General features: G+C 42.3%; 2 protein-coding genes across 5 annotated transcripts in view; one reads left to right on the plus strand and one right to left on the minus strand.

Moving 5' to 3' along the window:
* The first annotated feature begins 577 nt into the window (after nt 1-577).
* Tp53inp1 (tumor protein p53 inducible nuclear protein 1) lies at nt 578-21,423 on the plus strand. 4 transcript variants are annotated; one of them, XM_036179163.1, is made up of 5 exons: nt 578-612; nt 2,385-2,475; nt 11,419-11,669; nt 12,449-12,806; nt 16,861-21,423. In XM_036179163.1, the coding sequence occupies exons 3-5, from the start codon at nt 11,561-11,563 to the stop codon at nt 17,090-17,092; spliced, it is 699 nt and encodes a 232-aa protein (XP_036035056.1). In that variant the 5' UTR covers nt 578-612; nt 2,385-2,475; nt 11,419-11,560; the 3' UTR covers nt 17,093-21,423. The 4 variants fall into 4 exon arrangements, with proteins under 4 accessions (XP_036035056.1, XP_036035058.1, XP_036035055.1 ...); XM_036179165.1 differs by lacking the exon at nt 2,385-2,475 and adding an exon at nt 15,261-15,298 and having other exon boundaries at nt 16,861-16,920; XM_036179162.1 differs by lacking the exon at nt 2,385-2,475.
* The window catches only part of LOC118577463 (serine/arginine repetitive matrix protein 3-like), a 30,378-nt gene continuing 13,856 nt past the window's right edge, over nt 9,575-26,096 (minus strand). The window contains exon 4 of the mRNA XM_036177643.1: nt 9,575-10,165. Coding sequence (XP_036033536.1) covers nt 10,160-10,165 — 6 coding nt within the window. The 3' untranslated portion in view covers nt 9,575-10,159. The remainder of the gene's footprint in view (nt 10,166-26,096) is intronic.

Consider the following 26,096-nt stretch of genomic DNA (forward strand, 5'->3'; position numbering starts at 1 on the left):
TGTCTCACCAAGGGGGGTGAGTGGAACACCCACATCACACGTATGAGGCCCTGAGGTGGACCTGCCTTCAGCACCACGGCTATTTTACCTCTACACCGGCCAGACCAGCAACTGGTACCCCAAACACCCCCTCAGAGAAAAGGGGTTCTGAGTGCCTCGTGCCCACACTGCGCTCCTCACTCCGCCAAAGCGACTGGGGGTCCGGCTCCCCCTCCCTCCCCTCGCTCTCGCTGCCTCCCATCTCGGCCACTCCCCGGCCCCCGCTCTCTCCCCTCCTCCCCCTGGCCCCAAGAGCTCGGGCTCCCGCTTTGTTGCCCGGGCTTGTCTCTGTCCGGGGCGCGCCGCGGGCCGGATGCCAGGTCACGTGCGTTAGTGACAACCTCTCGCCGAGCGCCCCGGGGGCCCCCGCGCAGCCCATTGGTCGGCCCGGGGCTGGCGCGGCTCGGGGCGGGGCGGGAACCGATCAGCTGTTCCCAGAGCTGCACAACAACAAAAGGACCCGGACGGGCCGGCGGCCGCCAGGGCAGCCACCGCAGCAGAGCCGGCCCGCCGCAGCTACCTCAGCGCCCGCCCGCCCGCCCGCCCGCCCGGCCGCCGCTCCGCCCGGCTCACGTAAGTGCGGGCGGCGGAGGGAGCCCGCTCCCTGCTTCCCCTGCCTTCCCCACCGCCCCGCCCTGCCGGGACGCGCACGGCGACCCCCGGGACCGGCGGTGACGGGAAGCCCGCTCCGTTACCCGGAGACCCGCCCGCCCGGGCCCCTCCTGACCTCGCGCCTCCCCACCTGTGGGGAGAGCACTTCCCGTCCTTCGGTCCGATCGGTTTGGTCGCTGGCACTCGGGGTGTACCGGGGACTGCGGTGGCCTCGGAACACTTCTCAGACCGTCGAGACCGCCCCGTGAGGCCAGCCTTGCTTACTTAAACAGAGGAAACTTGGAGGCACAGGGAGATTAAGTAATTTTATGGCCGCACAGCCAGTTAAAAGGAAACGGTGTTACTATTTGCAGAGGGATTTCACGTGCAATTCCTCCTTTTGCGTCTATTTGCATGGCACGTTTACTCCGTGTAAAAGTTCAGAGTAGATTAAGGGAGAAGGAACCCCTTTCCACCTGTAACTCCTAAGGACTTGGCTGTCCTGGCTGAAAGAGCCCTTCCAGAAGGCTTAGTAGTTTAAAGAGAGGAGTGTGACCCTTGGGTATCCGAACCGACATCGTTGCAGATGTCCAAGATCCCGAAACCACATGCTTGGTGATTGTAATACTTTTCATTGGCAGCTGTGATAAACACGGGGGCCTTTTCAGTCTCAGCCACTATCCTTCGGAACTAGAACTTTCAAAGGCCCTGCTGGAAACCACGGCCTAATTTTTGTGATCAAGGTCTCTTTTGTTTTCTCCTCCAGTCTTGTATTCTTTTCTGCTTCCTGGTATATTTCTCTTGGGAATGGCTGCTTTCAAGTCAAGCCTAACAAGCAGTGAATTACCAACCTAACTGCTCTCTGCCCACTGTCTTCAGATTTCGGGACAGGAGGCGATGAGTCCACAGGGGAATAATCTTGTAAATTAGCTAAATAGGCAAAGCTGAGTTGGAATGAGCCAAGACGACGTTCTTGGCTTGGTGGGGTTTTTTTTTGTTTGTTTGTTTGTTTTAGTTCAAAATTGGTTTTTAAATTACTTGAACCAAAGCCAAGGCTTGGTGGCCCACGCCTGTAATTCAGTGCTGGGAATGTGGAGGTGTGAGAATCAGCAGTTCAAGGCCAGCCCTTGTCTTGACCAAAAGAGCAAACACTTGTATTAGCATTTGTTTTTCTGAACTAGTAGGTCTCTCCTTCTACCATGCCGATTTTGGGGATCCAACCTCTGTCATCAGGCTTGCCAGCAGATGCTTGCAGGGCTACCCTGCTGGCCGCAGAGAAATAGTCTTAGGATGCTTTCCACTGCTATATTTAGCCAGCTAGTATTTCAGAATTGCCAAGGAGCCACAACTGCACTCTTCAAACTTTGGTTTTTGTTAATTTGTAAATGTTCTTGGAGCCGCCTGCTGGCAGCCGAAACAACTAAAAAGTGTCTGTGAAGTTTTTAGAAACAGACAGAAGGAGCTGGAGATCAAGTACAGGGGAGAAAGGCACCTGGCGGGAAGGATTCCTAACCTGCCACTGCCTCTGGATACCAGCTCTCTTGCTTTTGAGCAAGTGGTTTTCATTTCTGGGGCTCGGTTTCTTCATCACAAGGCAAATAAATATTTCAACTGCCTATCACATACCATAAAATATTCTGCAAATTGTAATTCTAGTTAACTAGTATAAGACTAGTTACACACACACACACACACACTCTCTCTCTCTCTCTCTCTCTCTCTCTCTCTCTCTCTCTCTCTCTCTCTCTCTTTAGAGGAAAAAACTCCAGACCCAAAGATGCTAACTACCCTGTGAGCTGGCCTGCTACTCACCTGGCTCTACTGTGAAGTTGCTCCTGAGAAGCGGTAACTGTCATTCTCATGTTAAGGATGGGAAAACTGAAGCAGCAAGAGGCATGTAAATACCTGATCCTCACAAGCTGTGGAAGGACCAAGTTTCAAAAACCAGCAGTTAAATTCACACCATACTATACTCTTTCCCCAGAAAGCATCTCAGATCATAAAAGCATGCCAGCAACATCTTACAAGCTAACAGCTCCACTGTAAGTTCTCAAAGGAGAATATTCTTACCCACAAGTAAACTCAGCCACTTTCTCTGCCCACAAAACAGTTTTTACTCATATGATGTGAAAAACAGAACACAATGTTAAATTAAAAACAATGACTTGCAGGATGGTGGTGGTGAACACCTTTAATTCCAGCACTTGGGAGGCAATGGTAGGCAGATGTCCCTGAGTTGGAGGCCAGCCTAGTCTACAAAGTGAGTTCCAGGACAGCCAGGGCTGTTAACACAGAGAAACCCTGTCTCAAAAAACAAAAGAAAGATGACTTCTTTTTTAAAAATTATGCCTATAAGGAAAAAGTAAAAACAAGTAAAAGAAACAGGGCCAGATGCTAGCAGTGATTAAACAAGGTGGTGGACTAGAATCCATCCCCATTTTCTCAGCTTCTGTGATGTGGTTTTGTTCATCCTATTAAGAAAAAGATATCGTTTATGGAATGAGGGTGGAGGTATTTTAAAGCAGGCAAGCAGCAACGGGTAAATCTGCTTTGATCAATACTTGGGCCCAGATAATTTGTTTCTTTCCTATCCAGAGCTTTCAAGTAGCTCAGAGCAGCAGGCGGCCTCCTCCAGCTTCTCCGGCCTCTTCACTAAATTCCACAGCTATATTTGTCAGCCGGCCCTCTTGGGGATTCCTGTTTTCTCTGGGACTTTCATTACAGCTTTACTACTGCCCTAGAGTTATGAATGTGTCACTGACTGTGCGGGGAAACGAAAGCCCTGCTTTTTCTACTTGTCTCCACATAGAGCCTGCTCGCTCTCCTTGGGAGCTAACGTCTCTGGTGGGGGTTAAGGTAAAGGAACAGTGACAATTATGAAGGACATTCTCTGGGCCATCGGTGGGAGGATAGGGTGTAAAGTTTTGGAAGACTTAAAAATGTTTCATCACACACATGTACAGAGACAGAAGGAGACAGGGAACATGCATGAAGGTACTTGCAGAGGCCAGGAGGGTATGGGGTCATCTGTAGCTGGAGTTACAGGCAGCTGTGAGTCACCTGAAGTGAGTGATGGGAATCAAACTCTAGTCCTTTTGGGAGGCAGCATACACTCTTAACTGCCTACCTATCTCTTTAGCCCCTAGGAAAGAACATTTTTTTTTCTTTCTTTTTTTTTTTTACAACAGCACTGTCCTATATGGATGTTTAAATTTTCTTTTTCTTTTTTTCTTTCTTTTATTTTTTGTTTTTTTTGAGAAAGAGTTTCTCTGTGTAGCTTTGGAGCCTCTCCTGGAACTTACTCTGTAGTCCAGGCTGGCCTCAAACTCAGAGATCCGCCTGGCTCTGCCTCTCGAGTGCTGGGATTAAAGGCGTGCACCACCACCGGCTAGTAGCTATGTTTAAATGAAGGGAAAAAAGAAATTAATTTTATTAGCATAATTTATTTAACCATAACTATCAAAATATCATTATACTAACATGTAATTGATGTAAAAATATTGAGATAATGTTTTCAGCACAAAAATCTTTCAAGTACATTCCAGTATATACCTTATGAGTAGCATAATCAGATGCAAAATCCTCACTGGAAATACTTAAACTATATTTAGATTTTTGCTTTATGAATAGTTTATTGAGCTGGGCGATGGTGGCATACTCCTCTAATCCCAGCACTGGGGAGGAGAGGCAGGTGGATCTCTGTGAATTTGAGGCCAGCCTGGTCTACAGAGTGAGTTTTAGGACCGCCAGAGCTACACAGAGAAAACGCTGTCTCAAAAAACAAACGAAGAATAGTTTCCTGAGTATATACAAAGGAGAAGTTGGCTGGCAAAAGCTAGAATACTCCCTGCCTGACTCTGCTTTTAGTTAGCAGAGTTTACAGTTGAAAAAGGAGGCTCACATATGGTACTTGTTCTAGACATAACTGAAGGTTTTCTGCAGTTTGACTCAAATATCAGTTTATTTAGGTGGGTTAAAATTTAAATGGGGGGGGGGAGTTGAGACAGGGTTTCTCTGTAGCTTTGGAGCCTGGCCTGGACTTAGCTCTGTAGACCAGGCTGGCCTCGAACTCACAGAGATCCACCTGCCTCCGCCTCCCGAGTGCTGGAATTACAGGCGTGCGCCACCGCCGCCCGGCAAAATTTAAAATTTTTAATGGGTATGGTATGTACACCTTTAATCTCAGGAATGGGGAGGTGGAGATAGGTGGGTCTCCTGTGTGTTTGAGGCTAACCTGGTCTACATCGAAAGTTTCAGACTACCCAGGGCTACATACATAGTAAAGCGTACTCTTAAAAAAAAAAAAAAAAGAGGGACTAGCAAGACAGTTTAGCTTTTAAGAACATACCGTTCTTCCAGAGAACCAGAGTTTGTTGACTAGTACCCAAAGGGTGGCTCACCACTGCCTGCAACTCCAGCTCCAGGAGGACCCTACACCTCTGGCTTTCTGGATACACATAATTAACAACTAAAAATCTTACCTGGGCAATGGTGGCACCTTTAATCCCAACACTTGGGAGGCAGAAGCCAGATAGATCTCTGTGAGTTCAAGGCCAGTCTAGTTTACATAGTGAGTTCCAGGACAGCCAGAGCTACATACTGAGACCCTGTCTTGAAAAAAAAAAAAGAAAAGAAAAAATACCCCTCCCCCCAAAATTTAAAAATCTTCTTTTACCCAACAGAATGGTTTTAAAAGTTAAAATTCAGTGTTTTGGCCACAGAAGTAAAATACATAGGATGGTTTATCTGGTGTATTTGGTGGTAGCCTTGATAGGATGGTTTATCTTGATGGAGTTTGGTGCCAGGGTTCCATTCTCTAGCACCTGGTTGTCCCTGGCAATACCTACAGAAGGTAGGGCCAGAAAGCCTCATATATAGTTAGAATATCTTCACATTATGATTGTATTAGTTGTGGACCCTTGTGGAGGCAATCCTGTCCATTCCTCCTGTTTTTCTCAGTGAGTCTGAGGCTCACAAGGATCAATTCACACAGTTCCAGCCACCCACGGTAGTGCCCGAGCTTCCCCTGCTGGACCCTAGAATAGCACCCCTCATCTCTTCCCAGGACTCCATTCTGAGTCCTTCTCAAGGCTCCCAGATGTGTCATGTAAATACCAGCAGTGACTATGAGCTGAAGACAAGTTCTTTACTTCCCATTGCTGGTCCTTGGAGAGAAATGTGACCCCAGACATCAAGAAAACAAGCGTGTGACTTGTGCTGTGTCTCACAGAGATCTTCAGAAGCAGCCTGTCTGTGGTAGAGTCCAGATATTACAGGCAAAGCCAACCTCTCTGGGTTTGGCTATAGCCAAAGGGGGGCAGATTGCAGCTGCCCCAGTAGCCTTGACCCAGCCACATTTTGTGGCTTTTAGCCACTGATAAGGCTTAAGTCCAAGTGCCTTGTCCCCAGGTAAGTGGGGGATGACTGAAGAGGCCCCGTGAGGTTCTCCCCACTCTGCAGCAGCTCTAGCTAATGAGAGCACACAGCCAGAGCCTTATACTCAGGACAATGGTGAGGGCTCTCTAAGCTCCTTCAGCATAGCTGTGCTTGGGCTGTTGTCTGCCCTCATAACCGAAGCGACATTGGGAAATGCTTGAAAATGTATCTTTATTTCCCCTTCTTACATACTCAAAACCCTTCACATGCACCCACCCTCATAAGGACTCATTCTTTGGTTTCAGGCAGACTGCACGGTCCACCTTGTCTATTAATTTCTCAAATTTAAATTCTCCTTTTAGCATGCAGCCCTCATGATCTGACCATGCTGTTTCCCAGAAGGTTTCAAGAAAACTGGTTATGCAAGTGACATTTCCTGTTTACCCACATTTAATAATTAATGACTGAAGATGATGCACTACAACCACAGAGTGTCTTAATGTCATTTGTTTGAGATGTTTTACCGTTGTGTGCCAAATAGTTGTGGCAATCTATTCTGTACATAGAGAATGGCACCAGGTTGTTAGCAGCACAACTCAACTATTCTCTTAAGTGAAAATGATTTTGAAAGTGAGCTGGGCTTTGTATCTCATGTATGTAATTCTAGCTAGCTGATGCAAAAAGATCACTGAGTTCCAAGGCAGCCTGGGCTAAACCTGTTGACAAAAAAAAAAAGACAAGCACCATTTGTCATTCCTCTTATATTGTCAGCCCCTAAATTTGTACTGCTGAACCACACTCCCAATCTTGTGTTCTACTGCCTAACCTCTCTAGCTGTGTCACCATGCACTCCCCTAACTCAGCATAGTTGCATCCATCCTGTACTGTGTGGAATCCCTCTAAATGGTCCCACTATTACTCAACTTATCCAGAATCTGGTTCTTCCTGATGGCACCCTGTAGATGTAACCCGTTTGTTAAATAAGAAACACAGAACCAATTGCAAAGTTAAAAACCACGAACGAGGTCAGAGCAACAGCGGAAAACCTTACCCTTCACTGCTTCTGCTGTTCTTCCTCTCCACAAGAGACCTACCTCTCTGTGTCCTATCTTTTTTATAGACTTTCTGTTCTGTTTTCTCATTGGTTGTAAACCCAGCCACATGACCTCGTCACTGCCTGCTTGTACAGACCTCCAGGTCTTCTATGGTTGCTATTGAGATTAAAGGCGTGTATCTGCCATGCTGGCTGTGTCCTTGAACAAACAGAGATCTACCTAGCTCTGCCTCCCAAGTGCTGGGATTAAAGGCATGCACCACTACCGCCCAGCTTCTGCTCTGGCTTGCTCTGACCTCAAGGCAACTTTATTAACATAAATAAAATCACATTTCAATACAAAAATATCACTATATTTCCCCTTTTCTATTTTAATAAAAAGAAAAAAAAGGAAAAAGTGATAACTAATATAAGAAAAACTATATACAAAAGTACAATAACTATATATACCATATATACAAACAATAAATACCTAAACAATGTCTAGTCCATTTGCATTTTACAAATTCAGAGGAAATAATTCCATTATCTATCCTACTTTGGTAAGTCCAAAATGTACCTGATTCACTTTCTATCCTAACTTATATTGCTAACGGAACTGTCTTATAACATCTTTCAAATTTATACACTTACAGCTCTTAGTGAGTTTTTCTGAAATCCTTAACAATGGTAATTATAACTATAACTGATCCTCAACTCCCTCAGAGACCCAAGAAGGAAATAATACTACCTAATAAAAAATAAAAACAAGAAGTGCATGCAAGCAGCTTCCAAAAAAAAAAAAAGTGAGTTGACAGAAACAGCCAGCCTGGACAGTCACCTGAGGTTTCTCCACAGTGTTGGGGCATCATCTTCAGCCTACAGGCTTAGCGTACTCTTTTGTGAACTAGGTAGGATGTATACAAGGTCAACAGTTTGACCTTACATTTGGTGAGAGCAGTCCATGTACCAGAAACACCTGAATTCCAGTAGTGTCATGTCATGATTCAGGATTTTAAATTTTGGAAATTATTGATGTTTCTTCAATTCAGCTGTCCATTTTTCTTGGCTGTGTATATGTGGCTTCATCTCGGCATCCTGTTCTTCTCCACATCCCTCTATTAAACGCCAGTCTACTATTGAGAGGGGTGAGCTTAGTTATTCTTCAAGAATAACTGTTTCCTCTGCTGTTCCATTGCACATCAGAAGCCATTGGCCCACTCCCTGTTCAGCTGCCTTCGAAGAAAAGGGCACAGTACCTTTTACAGATTGCAAAGGTCACTCACTTCAGGGATGGTGCCATATTGTCCTGGCTTCAGAAGATGCCTTTTGTTAAAGCCACAACCACACTTGTTTTGGCAAGAATTGGTAGTCCTTGGTTTCATGTCCTGTCTGTCCTGTTTGTCAGCAGTTGATTAGAGGATACTTTGTTGTTCAGTGGCTAACTTTTGCCACAATGAAAGTTCACTCCATAAGCAGTTTCTTCAATGCCCACATTTTCTCTGAAGTAAATTGGTACTGCCAGGGGCCAACATGTCTCATAGTCATAGCAAAAAAGAAAAATTCCTAAGTTATTAAAACATTTTAAATGCCATATTCTATAGATCTCTGAAGGGTTTGAAGATGACCTGTCTATCTAAAATATATCTGTTTGATCTTGGAAACACCTAATATGACAAGTTCAATTGTAATGTCTAACCACTAATTTTCATTTCTATATATCCTAATAGTTGGTAATACTAACATTCAAGGATTAGCAAATTGCATTACATTGCTAAATGAATGGTATAAATACACCCACCCCACACCACCCCTTTGGGAATGTGGGTGTCGTATTCTTAAAATTGCTTCCTGCTGGGTATGGGCGAAGTTATCTTTATTCTGAAAAGAAAAATTTTGGGTTAATTGACAAATTCTAGGAAAGGTAACTATATTCTTTGTTATCCATAATGCCAAAGTTCAGGGTTTATCTCAAGTCCTTATTCAAGTAGTCTTTGAAACTGGATCATCTCAGCTAGCCATCTCAGAATTGCTCTAAGCACTTTGTAGTCCAAAGCTGATCTGTAGATGATGTTTGTCAGCTTAGTGATATTATTTTCCACGTGGAATTGTCGTTGTAGGGCCCCATCTTCTTCCTGGAGATTTCAGTTGAAGTTAGGCCTGGCCATGATTTCCTGCAGAAAACTGAAAAGAGACTTGAACACAAAGACATGTGGGCAGCTAGTTGAAGCCTTTTCTCTAGAATTAATTAGTACTGTATATGACCATTATATGCCTGCAGCACCCCTTTTACTTATTTATTTAAAAATAGGATTTCACTATACCCCAAACTGGCCAAGAAATATGGATCCTCTTGTCAGTCTGTCAAGTGCTGTGCTTACAGATAGTATTTCCATGCCTAGGTTTCTCTCTCTCTCTTCTTTTTTTCTTTTTGGTTTTTCGAGACAGGGTTTCTATGTGTAGTTTTGCGCCTTTCCTGGAACTCACTCTGTAGACCAGGCTGGCCTCAAACTCACAAAGATCCACCTGGCTCTGTCTCCCAAGTGCTGGGATTAAAGGCGTGCACCACCACTGCCCAGCCGGTTTCTCTTCTTAATTTCTTCCCTATAAATTCTTGCAGGAAATGGTCCCCAGCTTGTTCCTTTGATCCTCTGTCTGGATGTTGACCATCTGGGCAATGCTCTCACTTATATAGGATTCCATAGTGTCTGTCGGCTCCTTCTCCACTGAGGATCTTCTCAGCTATCCAATGTTACTTACTGGAGAACTGCACCAGGGAGGTCTGAGGACCATCTGGTAATTCTTTCTGCTACCTCAGTAACTGCACTATTTCACTTCCTGTGTGGTTCTTGTTCACTGCTGGTTCCCCTGTGCTCAGCACTATGCCTTATACATAGTAGGGACTCAATATTTGTAGAATAACAGTTGCCCTATCCAGATAACTTTGTGTCAAGAATCTTGCTAAGCATGCTGCCTGTATAATCTCACTTAACAAGAGTAGATCAGGGAATGTTGCTGGCATGAAGTAGAATGAGTTACGAATAGCAAGTAGATTTAGACTATTTGTGTAGCCGGAGTCCACAGAACTTGCTGGTAGTTTGGACAAGGGACCGAATGGCTTCAGGGCTGGTAGCAGAGAGCAAAAAAAGATAAAAAGAGGAAAAAATTAAAAATGCTTCTTGATGTGCTTTCTATTTACGGTGTTATTGGTAGTCAGGTAGATAAGGGCACTTATATCTGTAACTGTGCTTCGATAAAACAAGGTGGGTTTTCTATTTAGAACTCACCAGAACTACTAGAGGTAGGAGCCATAACTGAAACTCTGTAACTTGCTAAGTCTTTGTAAAGACAATGTGTGTGTGTCACATGGGTAGAGGTGGGAGCATCACCTGTGTAACCTGCTTCTTTCATTCTACCTGTGGGGATCAAACTTACATACTAGACTCAGAAGCAAGTGCCTTTACCATGGAGCTCCCTCACTGGTCACCTTCCTAAGTTTCTGTTTTAAGATTTATTTATTTATATGTGTAAGTGTTTTGCCTGCATGTAGGTATATGTACTATGTATATGCTGGTGCCCTCAAAGGTCAGAAGAGGGTGTCAGATCCCCTGGAACTGGAGTTACAGATGGTTGTCGTCTTAATTAGGGTTTCTATTGCTGTGAAGACACCATGACCATGCAACTCTTATAAAGGAAGACATTTCATTGAGGTGGTGACTTAAAGGTTCAGTCCATTTTCATTATGGTGGGAAGGAAGCATGGTGGCATGTAGGCAGACATGGTGATGGAGAGGTAGCTAAGAGCTACACTAGGCCTGACTTGAGACCTTATAGCCGTCCCCAGTGACACACTTCTTCCAACATGGCCACACCTCCCAACAGCCAGTCCCTAGGGGCCTGTGGGGCCGTTTCCATTCTAACCACCAACCACCAGAGTTGCAAACTACCACGTGAGTGCTGCAAACTCAACTGCAAGAACCACTAGTGATCTTAACCATATCTATCCCTCCAGCCCCATCTGCCTAAGCTGTAAAGTGAAAGGGGGAAACCAGGATTTGAGTCCCATATACGCACTGATTCCTGAACTCCCCAGAGACTCGTGTTGCCAGCCCCAAGTCTTACAGTTAGGTCTCTACAGTGTGAATTTGCCTATGCCAGTAATAGTTGTTTCCAAAGCTAAATTATGCTGTTCTTACAGATTTCAAATATGAGGCTTGCTTGAAGTCATACACAAAGAACACAAAGCAGCAGGATAATGGGGTAGGGAGGATGAGCACCTGGCACCATGGTAGAAGCAAGAGGATTAGGAGTCAAGGCCAACCTTGTCTCAAAAACCCTTACAACAAATACAAATAACTAACTTTTTCTGTTTTATTTTAGGGATGACGACTCTTGTTCTTCACCTAAATTGAAGAAACACTGCACTTTAATCTCCGGCCTGTGCCATCAGGCCCACTGAAGACAGGGTTTTGAAATCTCAGCTATCAAGTTTTCCAGCCAAAGTCTCAATCTTGCCTTAACAATGTTCCAGAGACTGAACAAAATGTTTGTAGGTGAAGTTGCTTCTTCCAACCAAGAGCCAGAATTTAGTGAGAAGGAAGATGATGAATGGATTCTTGTTGACTTCCTAGGTAAGGTGCACTCAACAATTAATCATCAACACAAGTAGCATCCAGCAAGCTATGTAGCTAAGGCTAACCTTAACTTAGCTAACCTTAAACTCTTGGTCCTCCTGCCTTCATTGCCCATGCACTAGACACACCCCACCGCAAGCTATGTAGCTAAGGCTAACCTTAACTTAGCTAACCTTAAACTCTTGGTCCTCCTGCCTTCATTGCCCATGCACTAGACACACCCCACCGCACCTGGCTTAAGCGCTAGAGTGCTTCTCTACACACACACACACACACACACACACACACACACACACACACCCTTGTGTGCACTCAAACATGTATGTGTACATATATACAAAGAATGTGTGAACTCTTACATGTAATTTTTAAGGTTTAAGAGTAAATAAATAAGGACATTCCAAAAACTTTCAGGAAACATTTTGTGCCAGACAATCCAGTCAGTGAAACTGACTGACGTCACTTTCCAGTTTTGCAACTCCCAAAGCCTGGTCCAAGCATAGGCACTTTAATGGGAAACCCTCACAAGCAACAGGAACCCACAAGGCTCATACTGTGTTTATTTGCCAGAATATAAAGTCCTAAAGCTATTCCTTAGTGCCAGTATACCTATACATAGACAGGTTGGAAATGAATTTATAATTGTTACAAGCAAAAATTGCCTTTGTAAGCATCTTTTAATATAGTATTGTCCTTTCTTCTGTTGTGAACTTGGATGACTCTACCACAACTGACTGCTCATCCTCCCATGTGCAATGTGGATCACAATCTTCTAGATCCTTGCACTGGTTTCTCAGCTGAGGAAGAGGAGGAAGATGATGACATCAGTGAAGAGTCCCCTGCAGAGCACACATCAGTCTTCTCCTGTTTACCTGCATCTCTGGAGTGTTTGGCCGATACCAGTGACTCCTGCTTCCTCCAGTTCGAGTCTTGCCCAATGGAGGAGAGCTGGTTCATCACCCCTCCCCCATGTTTTACAGCAGGTGGATTAACCACTATCAAGGTGGAAACAAGTCCTATGGAAAATCTTCTCATTGAACACCCCAGCATGTCTGTGTACGCTGTTCACAACCCCTGCCCTGGTCTCGGTGAGGCCAGCTGTGGGAATGAGGACTACAACTCTAGCAGCCCCAGGTATGTTGCAAGCAATTCCTAATCTCTGCACAGCAGTCTGCTAAGCAAAAAGTTTATTTCTGCACAGTACAAAGCTAAGGCTTTGGAAGATAAAAAATTAATTGTGTTAGAGATTTACTTAAGTAACATGGTCAGGGCTATAATTGCAGCATGCAGGTCAGGATTGAGTTTTATAAGGTTATTAATTATAGCATGGCTCAGTTGTATAAAAGAACTACTCACTTACAAAATTATGCTACTGAAGGGAAATTTAAAAAGACTAGTATTTCTGATAAGTATATTAGAATATAATTCTATATTATAGGCTCCATTATTTAGGGTATCAAATTCACCTAAAATGTCTCAAAAATTTATTTTCTTCCACATATCTTAGCTAAACCACCTTAAACGGTGCTTAACCTAGAAAATCCAAGTATTTGTCCCAAGGGTTGTCCTCAGATGTCACACTGCAGTGATGCTGTTATATGACAGTCCAAAATGGATAGTTGAGGGCCCAGTAAGCTCAGGGAAGAGAAGTCAGTAAAGATTAGTGTGTCACTAATCAACCTTCCAGATACTCTGTGGCCTTTATCAAGAGAACATTTTCAGCAGTACATCTGAGACAATTCCCACCTCTCCATCTTACCGCTTAGAGCCTGGCCTGTCAAGTCATGCATGTCAGGGGAACATGCCTGTACTAGCAAACCACATGGTGAGGACTGTCCCTGACTTACGCCTTCTCTGGATCCTTTGGAGTACTTCACTGTCATCCAAAGGGCTCCTTTTGGATAGTTCAGGCCATGACTCCACTGGCCCACTGTACATCGCTTGTTTCCCATCTATGGAGTAATAACTAAACCCAGGCAACGTTAACCTTTCCAGAGTTGCTACTCTCCCAAGTCTCAATACTTCAGATTCACTTTAGCAAGACTAAATACATTTCCTCTTACTTGGACTAAACCAAAAATCATGGTCTTATACAGTTACATAATACCAGGCATAAACTGGGACTTCAAGTGGCACATTTTTGAAAGCCATAACTTTGCTGAGTTAAGTGTTTTTCAGCATCCCAACAAACATTTAAAATATAACTTGTTTAGAGGTGGTGGTGATTTAATTGCTTTACATTGGCTTTAAGCAGATTTCTTCAGTTCTTAAAAATTCTTCCCTACTGACTCTGATTGCATCTCTGAAGAATCCACCCAAGAATGACTAGGGGCTAGAAAGATGGCTCAGTTGTTAAGAGCACTGTCTGCTCTTTGAGATGACCCAAATTCAATTTCCAGCATCTATATGGCAGCTCCTAACTGTTAACTCCAGGCCCTGGGGATGACGCCATCTTCTGGCCTTTATGGGTACTACATGCACGTGGTGCACAGACTCATTTACATGCAACCAAAACATTCATACACACAAAATAGAAATAAGTAAAATCTCAAAAAAATTTTTTCAAGAAAAGAATCTAACATGATTAATCTGACATGGTCACTGTAAATGTATTTATTGGCATTTGATATTTTTCAAGTACACATGTATGTAATTGGCAGTTTTGCAAAGTAATGTTACCAAAAATTTAAATATGCAGAAATTTCAAAATTTGAAATGGCATCCCTCATGACCCACAGATGAATACTGTTAACACCCTGGGCATGTCCTAAGTTGTTTTTACTGTATAGGCTCATTCCAGTACCTGCCACCTTTATTTTGAATCCAATGGGTTCTACACTATTTTATTAGACATGATACTCATCATCATGTGTTACCAAACTTTCACTTCATCTTCTTACCAAATCATACTTTAATCTTCCCCTGAAGAGCCTAGATCTAGAGTATTTCAGAAGCTTTATCCAAACCATCTTCTTTATCCAAACTGTATTTAGGGGTGAAGTGTTTCACAAGAAAATTGGATTTGCATTCCTGAATCATACATATTGACATGTAGGATCAACAAATACTTTTCATAAATGAATTATCAAAGGCCAACCATGGTGACATGCTTGTAGCATTTAGGAGGATGAGGTAGGAGGAACAGTAGTTTAAGGGCAGCTTAGAATACATAGTGAGATCCCTGTCTCAAAAAGAAGTGTGTTTTTGTATTTCTAAATCACGGTAGAATTAGGTGTTACCAAAATGGCAAGACTATTTATGTAGCAAACAGTCTGCTTTCCAAGCAAGCAATAAACCATGTTTTTCAATATTACTTCCATTCTGTCTGTCCTCAGGGATATTAGTATAAATCACCTGAGTATTGATGCTAAGTACTTATAATGGCTTTAGAGTGTACATTTTATTGCATCTTAGCTTTTATAAACATTGTTTGTGAATGTTTATGATAACATAGTTTTAAGTAATGTCTTCAACTGCCCATAGTAAATCAGTCTTAATAAAGAAAAATGACCATGTCCTAGTAGTAAAAATAAAATGGCATTTTAAATCTTACTAGTGATTTAATAGTTCACCATTTAACATTTGTAGGGCCAGGAAAAGCTGCTTATAAGACTCATGGGCACAGAGTAAGTATGTTCATTTTAAGACTGTATGATCTGTGTTATCAGTCTAAGCAGGGAGACCAGGAACCCAAATGCCTGCCTTCTAAAAAATCATTGCATTTATATTAGCTTCTTTCTATTTGCTTGTTTCTTTTTTGTTTTTCCTACTGCTAGGGATCAAGCCTTGTACTAGACAAGCACTCTACCACTGAGCTATACTGCCACCCAACCCTCTGTTAATTTCTTAATGGGATCTGTTTTAGTTCTCTGTGTGTGCATGCAGGAAGACAGTTTCCTCCCACCATTTTAGGTAAAATATGTAACTGCCTTCCTGAATAAAATAACTGGTAAAAATCTTAAAACTCAAACTGGGATATAGCTCAGTTTGTAGAGGTCTTGTCTGGTGCACAAGAAAACAGTGAATAACCTGGATTTGGTGGTGCACACTTGTAAACCTAGCCCTGGAGAAGCAGAGGGGGGAGGATCAGAAGTTCAAGGTCACTCCTGGATACATAGGGAGCTTCACACCAGCCTGTATTAGAAACCCTCAGTCCTCATCCTCATCGTTACAGTTGTGCTAGGAATGTAGCTCACCTGTCAAGTACCTGTCAATTATGCAAGAGGCCTGAGATCAATACACAGCACTGCAGAAAATTAAAACTTTGTTATTAATGTATACAACAACCATGTACCAATATACACGTTTTTAAGGGTCTTGAAACACTGTTGTGTAAATGCCATTCCAAAATATGCCCTCCTGTGGTATAAATAAAAAAGATGCCTGTAATAGGCATTGATTTTTTTTTTAAACCTAGAAAATGTAAAGTTGGAGGAATGTCCTTATATACATTTCTATGAAATGCTGATTCATATGCTACCTAGGACATTGTACTTGTAACCAGAAATCATCTGTGAAGGTATTGGGTGCTGCTAATGTAAATGCTTTTTGATCAGTCAAATTTGAGAATTATAATATTTTATTTTAATATTATCGTAAGACTGAAATAGATAATATCTTCTAAACAGCTAAAAGTTGGATGTGGTGACTCCCCGGCACTTGAAAAGCTGAGGCAGGAGGATCAGTAATTTAAGGCCAGTGTTGCCTACGTGGCAAATTTGAAGCTATCCTGATCTGCATGAGATTCTATCTTAGATAACTAACCCGAACCACAGATGTTCAGTAGACATCAGTTCTCCTGGAGAACCATATTAAATTCACTCAGAGTATGGAGCACATTTTTAATATACAGCCCATTTAGCCATCTCTGGATTATATGCTACATTCCTATTAAAAGTTCTTTTCACCTAGGAGCTATGATACACATTTGTAATCCCAAAACGTGGAAGCTGAAGCAGGAGGATGGTGAATTTGAGGGTGGCCTTCTCAAAAGCAAAAACAAAAACAAAAAGTTGGCTTCTCCCTTCTACCACTAGTAGCAAATACAGTCACAAAATATAAATCTGTCCATCAGCCAGGAGGCATTAAATTCTTACCCAACCAGAGACAAGTAAATGTAGAAAACCAAATTCCTAAGGAAGTAGCCTGCTTAGAAGTTGCTGACACACCCCACTTTGGTCTGTTTCAGAATGGGAGAGCACATTCACGGCTGTGTAGCAGCTCTTGCTGCTCAGGCAGCGTTTCTGGAACCACCCAGGAGCTTCCGCACTTCCCAATGGATAAAAGGACATAGTGAAAGACAGTCTCTGAACAGAAATGGCCTTCGTCGCCAGAACCTTACCAGGGATTGCCATACTCGACAGGTGAAACACAGTGGCTGGGTGGTTCACCAGCCCTGCCCACGCCAGTACAATTACTGAGAATGTTGGTTTCCGTGGGTTTGTGCCCATGTATGTGGATGTGTGTGTGCACACAATGAAAATGCTGTCTCCTTCCAGCCAACTGAAGACCAACTGCCTAGTCTATCAGTGTGTCTAGACACATCACAACCATATTTTGTGCTTTGTATCACATAATGCCTTGCTCCTGACAATTACTTTTAAATAACCTTTTCAGAATATTTTTGGAAACATATCAATACAGTTACAGTGTTTGGGGTGGTCTTTAAGTATAGTAAGGTATATATGAGTTAGTATCTTACAAATTTCATCTATCAATTTTGTATTATTTAATCTTTTGTGTAAGCAAAACTTTATTCTCAGGGTCAGCCATATACTTTTGACCAGTACTTGGTAAGTCTTTTCTGTATATAATGAGTACATTTTTATACACTAACATGAGCATTAACAAGTGATTTTTGCCATGGATATAATGGAATTAATGGCTGAACTTACTTCTGAAAGAAAACTTGACATATTCTGTATGTATAGTTCTTTTTTCCCCAGATTGGTCATTGCAGTTTATTGTGGAATTCAGGTACATTAACTTTGGTGAACAAATGCATTCAACAATTCTGATGTGACTCCATAATATGGTACAGCTACTACAGCTATCGTGGACAAAAGCACTTGTCTCATATGCAAAGGGGAAATGGGACCTGTGAGATGACATTTGCAATCTGTCTGCAGGTAACCCACAGAGCGGTCAGTCAGTATTTGGAGGTGTCTAGAGTCTTAACTGCCAGCTCAGCTGGAAATGCACAAGTGTTTGCCCAGGCACTTGGTGACTTCATGTTCATGTCTGCCCTTAAGCAAGGTTAACTCCTCAGACATGGAGCCTGTCCTCCCAAGGGGAAAGCATGGGAGACAGGACTTCTGGTGGCGTGTTTACAGCATCCAAGTGAAGACTGATGGATTGGTTTCCTTGAGCTTTCATTTTTTAACTTCACAAAATCTTTAACCACTTTGGCCTCTGTTTCCTTCACAGCAGGGGAGTAATAATACTTACCTCCCTCACAGAGTTGTGAGGATTACATACTAATTGGAAATGGAGCTGTCAAAACTGAACTTTGTGTGAATTTCCAGGGCCTTTCTATTGAACCTAGTGGTGGGAGGCTATGGCACTTTCTGCCATGATTATTCTTCAGGGTTGGTGCTAATGAGGCCAGAATGCAGGGTTCCACTCACATAGGCCAGTTAACTTGATGTAGAGGAAAGTCCATTTTCTTACTTCTAACTGGTCACTTCTTTTTAAAAGCAGTTTTGATGGGTTTTAATGAGCCATCCACACTTGCAACCAACTTTCTGGAAAATTAAACCCATTTACACCTTAAAGCACATTCTACTGAGAGTAATATCATTACCTATATAATCAAAGAGCTCATTTCCCTATCTCCTCTGCAACCCTAATTAAACACTTGTTCATGAAATAATTTCAAGGAAAAAAAGCAGCATACTGTTATGTGAAGTAGTATTCCTGTAGCAGACTGATGCAGGGAACCTTGGGAGACTTTCAGAGCTGCAGTTAGACAGTCAAGGGTCTTCTTATACTGGCTGTAACAGGTGCCAGGACGTCTCTCTTAGAACAGGAATCTAGATTCCTTATCCTTCCTTAAACCTTTCCATACTGACTTCCCCTTTATTTATTTGTTTTCTAATTAGGGGCCAAGTCTGTAGTTTGTCAAACTGAGAAGTCATTTGTTACTGTTTGTGTTTTCATGAAGGTTTGCATGTTTTACACCATGTTTGTTATAGGGTCATATGCTGGTAACTTGAAAATAGACCAGCTATGTGTCTTCTGGACACAAGCTTCTAAATACATGTAAGCCTTTCCTAACCCCTTATGTCACATGCAAGTTGTGTCTCACAAGTTGGAAGTTCAGCCATTAGAATTTGTTTGGCCAGCGTGAACTGATTTGTGTATTAAACTGCAGTGGTTTTGTTGTTGTTGTTTTTAAACAACTTTCCCCTAGATTTGTTCATCCCCTTAAGTACATTTACATCTCTTTCAGTTACTGACTTCATTTGCCTTGTCTGTGCCTAGTATTTTTGCCTTGTTCCTAATAACCAGCAAACGTAAATTACTGGGATTTTTTTTTCTTCAGGGTTAAAATTACCAACCACATCACCTACAGTAGGTAGCACACTGTGGTTCCTGTGTGAGAATCTAAAGTTATGTCTAAAATTGGCACATGTAAGAATTGAAGAAAAATTGAAGTTCTGTTAGGCAACTACTGTGTGTAAGACACAAGCCTAATAACAAAGAACAATGTTAACCTGTTAACTATTTTTTGAAACATGGCCAAATGCATTTTCTGAGTTGATTATTCACTGGTTATCATCATTTTGCTGTTGTTGTTAACTACTAGTGGTTTGCAGTGTACTTCACTGGAAGTACAGGCAGTAAGAAGACCCCAAGGGCTGGAGATGCAGCTTAGTGGGGAGTGCTTGCCTAGTGTGTGCAATGTCCTGAGTGCCATCTCCAGCACTGCAAACGCAACAGAGTAAGACTCCTGAATTTAGGAGCTCTGGCCATTTCTAAACTGATAGCCTAGAATGTTGCTAAGAAAGTCTGGAATATATGGTGTGTATCTGCCATACATCTGGAGTATGGTTTTTTAGCTTTTACAGTGGACCTTCACATTCCTCAAAGTTTGTGTTTTGTGTTAAACATTTTAAGAGTGTGAAGCCCGTTAATTACTATTTCCTGAGTTATACTCTGCCCTGTATGTAGATGCTTAGCTCACCATATTTATCTTGGGGCTATTTGTATTTGTATGGTTGAGTAGGTGCAGAGATGCAAGGCTTTTTACTTCCCATTGCAGGAAGTTTAAAAAAAAATCCCAAACTCATTAACTTTGTGTATATTTTTCCAATTCCCACGCAGATTGTCTCTGTCTTATCAGCTCTTTGGTTCTAGTGAGAAGAGTGTTTACTTAAAACTTGCCAGGGCTCATAAGCCTGCCTGTTGTTTTTGCTTCTCAAATCTGTACATTGGCTCTTCACTTCTGTTGAAATCTGAATTGCTTTGCTGTTTTGCTCCATCCTCACAGAAGCATACAGTCTTTGTATACTCTTAAGACTAACAGAAAAGCAAGGAAGAGTATCATCTCTATTCTCTCTCTCTTTTTGAGTTGGAAAAAACTAAGAATGAAGGACTGCAACTAGAAGACACATTTAAATAGATTAGTGGAGAAAGTTTCTACCTTTTTCTATTTTAGAGACAATGAAGAGACTGCTCCTTGTACTGAGATACTACTATGTTTCTATTGTTGCCTTGAAGTTACTTTTTATTTCACAAGGCCTATTGATACTATTTGTTTTAAATTCTTTAAAGTTAGGTAGTTCCACGCCATCAGCCTCTGATGCATTTATAAATGGCAACTCTACCTACTTATTCTAATGTTGAAATTAGACATGAATGCTTGTCTATTTAACAAATCTATACATATGACAGTGTTGTCCACTTTGTCATAGGCCAGTTTCTCTTGAAATGTGACACCAATTCAAGCAGCTTAGGTGCCAAGAGACACCAGGAGTTAGGTGCAGATGCACCAGGAAGTGTCTTCTCTTACTGGCAACAGTATCCTTTATGTGGAAGAGAAGTTACTATTCAGAGGAAGGCAACCTAAGTGGATCTTCTGTGTATCATTGATAAGTTTTCTTGTGATATTGAAAAATGTCTCTGTTAAATGAGTTTGGTTCTGTACTTTCCTGTTTTAGTATTGTTTTCTAGGTGAACTTGTAAAAACCAGTGCTTAGTGAGGTTAGGTGTGTATTTGGGGGCCTCGGGTATGTGTGTGGTTTTGTTTTCCTCCAGAAGCTTTGAACTTTAGTCAATAATTGTGTGTGTTATTTTTAAGAAGTGGCTTTATTTCTTTCCTCTAGTAAAATTGTGAACACATTTGCCTTCTGAAGGCAGGGTATGAGAAAAAGTATTGTAGGTTGTACTGTGGACCTTTGTAACGTGTTTATGGGCACAGTTGTTTCTCTCATCAACTTGAAAACATAAAAGGGACATTTTGGTTAGGGTATATATACTGTACATCAATCTATGCATAAATGGCAGCTTGTTTTCTTGAGCCACTATCTAATTGTTTTTCTGTTTTTATACATTTTTTATACTGATTGGGTCACAGATGGTCAGTTTTATACCGAATGAACAGCACAGCACTTTGCCAAAAACCCATGTAGCATTGCTTAAACATTGTGTATTAACACCAGTTCTTTGTAATGGGTTCAGTAGTGCATTTTGCACTGCTGGGAGTTGCGGTTTTTTAATCTGTCAATAAATAAAACGTCCTTTAATTGAACATGTGTTGGATTCTTTTGTCTTCATGGTCTTTTCTCTTGAAAGTAATACAACTTACTTAAAACACTTGCTGTCTAGTATTGCTTATGTGAAAAGTGGTTTAATGTGCACTGTAAATACTCATTTTAAAGGCATGGTGGTGCATACTCAAGAACTGCTGAGGCAGCAGCATTGCTGCATGTATAAGGCTAGCTTGGGCTTCGTAGCAAAGCCCTGTCCTTTTGTTGTTGTTGTTTTTGTTTTTTTGTTTTTCAAGACAGGGTTTCTCTGTGTAGTTTTGGTGCCTGTCCTGGATCTTGCTCTGTAGACCAGTCTGGCCTTGAACTCACAGAAATCTGCCTGGCTCTGCCTCCCAAGTGCTGGGATTAAAGGCGTGCGCCACCGCTGTCCAGCCTGTCTTCTTTTTTTAAAAAGCCTTTGTTTAGCCAAGTGTGGTGGTGCATATCTTTAATCTCAACACTCAGGAGGCAGAGGAAGGCAAGGCTAGTCTGGTCTACAAAGTGAGTTCTAGCACAAAGTTTCTGAGTGTTAAGGAGTCAATCAATATTTCATTCTAAAAAAAAAAAAATCAGATACTTTCAGCAAGTTTGAAAGTATTGAAATTAAGAAATAACTTCCAAAAAATATTTTTGGTGTTTTAGGGAAGGCCAGTTGGGCAGGGTCTCAGTATGTAGCCTGGGCTAGCCTCCAACCTGTGGCACTCTTCCTGCCTCTGCCTGGAATTTATAGGTGTGTACCACATCTAACTCAAAAGAAAGCCTTATTGATCTGAAAATACTGGACGAACATACTAGAGAATGTCAATTTGCAGCCCTAGAGATGTATGTAGATACAGCCCTAGAGATGCCTAAGGGACTGCTGGCCTAAAGAATCTTCACCTACATTCTACCACTTAAACAAACCTAATGGGGTAAAACGCTCACCTAGTATGCATGAAGCCTGGACACACTGGATAAAATTAGGAACGGTGTCTTGTCTGAATCCTGGGACTGGGGAGGTGTAGTAAGATGGTCAGGAGTTCCAATTCTTAGAACGATGTGAGTTGCTCTTGTCCACCTTGTCCCAGAACCAGACTAGTAAAACATTAGGTCTTGTGGCATAACATCCTGAAGGGCTTGACAAAGCAGACTGTTTATGCTCTAACCAAACTGTTTGACCTGTGGACTGGAGATACAGTTTAGTGGTGAGTCAGTCTTTTCCTACTATATGGAGGCCCTGACTAGAATCCTCATCATTGCCAAAGAGCAGTAACGAGAACAACCCATTTCTTGTAGATGCTAGTGTGCGATCTTTAGTTTGTTGTTGTTGGTGTGTGTGTGTGTGTGTGTGTGTAAAAATGCTTGCTATGCATCCCTGATGACATGAATCTCAATCTCTGGCTCAGACGATGGAACAAGAGAACAGACTCCTAAACATTGCCCTCTGACTGCCGCAAGTGTGCTCTGCTTGAACAATTTCTCATACACACTAATAAAAATATAATTCAGCCCATAATTCTTTATTTGCAATACTTGATAAGCCCTTAAAACTAAGGCACTCCCCAAGTTTGTTGCCAAACTTATTACCCAAATTAAAAACAAAAACCCTATCTTAACTGGCCTAAGAATCAGCTGTCAAAGCAGTCTGTCTAATGCCTCACCCACATGCTGATAATCTGTTGCTGTTTTGTTTTTCTGTAACCCTAAAAGTATCAAGTGGGATAAAAGATTCAGTGGGGGTACTGATGTGATGGCTCAGTCACTAAGAGCACTGGCCAGTCTTCAAGAGGACCCAGGTTTGGTTCCCAGCACCTATGTCAGCACCCATACACCTACCTCAGAAGCCAACAGCAACTCCACCTGTCACTTCAATTCCAGAGGGTCTGATGCCCTCTTCTGGCCTCAGAAGGTACATATATATATATTTCAGAGACATAACTGAAAACACAATGCAAGCCGTTTAAAAAGAAAAAGAAAACCAGAAAAGGAGGGGCAGGAAAGATGGTTCCGTTGGTAAAGCACTTACCATTCAAACATGAGGATCTGAGCTGATCCCCAGCAACTACAAAAGCTGGGCATGATAGTGGATACCTGTGACCCCAATGTTGGGAGGTGGGGATAGTAGGGGTCCCAGTGGCTTACCAGCCAGTTTAGCCAAATTGGCAAGCTCTAGGTTCTGTGACAGATTGTTTCAAAAACTAAGCTGGGCCGGGCAGTGGTGGCGCATGCCTTTAATCCCAGCACTTGGAAGGCAGAGCCAGGCGGATCTTTGTGAGTTCGAGGCCAGCCTGGTCTATGGGGCGAGATCCAGGAAAGGCGCAAAGCTACACAGAGAAACCCTGTCTCGAGAAAAGAAAAAAAAAAACAAAAAACAAAAAACCTAAGCTGGAGAGCAGATGAGGAAGACAGCTGACCTCCATCTCTGGCTTCTACATAGACACATCCCTCCCAATAAAAACATACATTAAAAAAATTTAAAGGAATGTTATGTTTGGCTATGGGAACATTACTTCAGGCCCTGCTGGGCTGTCAAGAAACATATGACATGAATACATTCATTCATGCTCTTTCAAGACATCTGAAAAGTTCTGAATTCTAAAACTCATCCAGCTTCCAAATTTCCGGGTAATAGATTGTAAATCTTTCCTCAGAGAGCAGCCAGGGCTGGTAACACAGGTCTGAAATTCCAGCTACTTTAGAAGCTAAGGCAGGATACCAAATTCAAGATCTGTTTGGGTAAGAAAGTCAGTTTAAGGCCAGCCTGGGCAACTTAGTGAGACCTTGTCTCTCCAAACAGGAAGTGAAAAAGAGGACCAGGCTAGAAGTGTCTGAAGGGTACCGCCTCTCTTACCTGTGCTGTGCCACTATTCTCAGGGAACAGATTATCCCACATTCTTTTTGTCTTATACAGTCTTAACATACTTGTAACTAACAGCCTACTCATTAAAATACACTATTCAATCAACTAGGAGTGGACTATGGGTGTGTATACGAAGAAACCCTAATATCTTCACTTTAAATGCACAATTGTTTCTGAGAAGTGATAGATGCCTATGACCACCAAGTTTATTTTATTGTGTGGCTGGACTATTTGTTCTAATTAAATGCATGAATCCACCTCCTCATCAAAAAGGATGGCTGGAGATCCAGTTCGGTAGTGGAGTGCTTACCTACCACACTGGGGCCCTAGTTTCAACTCCCAAGAATCAAAATAAACAAACAGAAATAAGCACACAGTGGGTTTCTAACTGTGCTTTTCTCTTGTGGTACCCAGATCATTGTGTTGTATTCTTGAATGAACACACACACATACACACATACATACACACACACACACACACACACACACACACACACACACACACACACACACCTCTTAATTTTTAAACAACAAAACTGAAAGATGACCACACCTGGTGGAAATACTTTTGGATGGTGTCCTACTGTAATTAGGGATCTTTACAAAGTCAAAGTAAAGCAGCAGTATCACTATAATGAACAGCAATTCACAGTGAACATCTGGCTTCCAGGGTTCTGTTTGTTTCAGACAGTCTCCTAAGCCCTTCTTGAGTCCAGTCCAGACTGCCACTTCTGCTCTCTGGCTGCTTACTGTTGCATCCTTGCTAATGACTGACACTGGGAAGGCTTCTTGGGTTGTCTGAACCAGGAGCAAATGAGCTGGTAGAAGCTGGGACTTCGGACAGCTGTTTTAGCAGATGCCCTATTCTTTCCTTCTCACTTCTCAGCTGAGTTATTATAAATTACTAGGAAAACAGGCCCTCAAGGGCAAAGGCCCTACTGAATATTATTCTCACTCTAGTCTAAAAACATTCAAGGGAAATAGAGATTATCTCGATATTGTCTGCACAAATCTACCTGTTGAGGGCCAAGGTCAAGACAAGAAGATCAGGAAAGCACACACCAGCAGCAGAGCCCATTAGTTTTGCACATGTTAATTAATACTCCACCAAATTGCGTGTATGTAGAGAAAAATACAGCAGCCTTCAGGGAAGGATTACAATATGAACTATGCTTCAGCTTCCCTAGTCTAGAGCTCTGAAGTGTACATATCATCCCCCTACAGACAAGACTGAATTGAAGCAAGCTGACAACATCAAAAGATAGAAAGTACATTATAGCGGGCGGTGGTGGTGCACGCCTTTAATCCCAGCACTTGGGAGGCAAAAGCAGGTGGATCTCTGTGACTGTGAGTTCGAGACCAGCCTGGTCTACAGAGTGAGTTCTAGGACAGTCAGAGCTACAGAGAAACCCTGTCTCGAAAAAATAAATAATTTTTATAAAAAAAGAAAAATTATAGCCATCTGACCATGTCAGTTATTCTCTCAAAACTTTTCTCTTTATTAAAAAAAATTACCACACTTGAGCCCCACGAAACTAGTTACTAGAGTAGAAGAGACAGCACTTGTGAGAGGCTGCGCTGTACAAACACCTTCAGTTCAATCTGTTCATTGTTCTTTTATTTTTTGAGACAAACATATTCTGCCTGGCAGGTAGGGAACTCACTCTGCAGAACAAGCTGGCCTCAAAACCAAGAGAGGCAGGCCTGTCTCTGCCTCCCAAATGCAGGAAGTAAAAGCATGCACTATTATCCCTGGCCCTGTTCTTTTTTTCGTTCAGTCAGTTCAAGAGAGGGCCTTCCGATGTGTATTAGTCAGAGTTCTCTAGTCACAGAACT

Source organism: Onychomys torridus, chromosome 2 (genome assembly GCF_903995425.1).
Source record: "Onychomys torridus chromosome 2, mOncTor1.1, whole genome shotgun sequence".
NCBI classification, from domain to species: domain Eukaryota; kingdom Metazoa; phylum Chordata; class Mammalia; order Rodentia; family Cricetidae; genus Onychomys; species Onychomys torridus.

Excerpts from the sequence above, each read along its gene's own strand:
- Tp53inp1 (XM_036179163.1), top strand. The coding sequence starts at position 11,561 with ATGTTCCAGAGACTGAACAAAATGTTTGTAGGTGAAGTTGCTTCTTCC. Across the intron at positions 11,670-12,448 it reads GATTCTTGTTGACTTCCTAG|ATCCTTGCACTGGTTTCTCA; the intron begins GTAAGGTGCACT and ends ACAATCTTCTAG. Across the intron at positions 12,807-16,860 it reads TACAACTCTAGCAGCCCCAG|AATGGGAGAGCACATTCACG; the intron begins GTATGTTGCAAG and ends GGTCTGTTTCAG.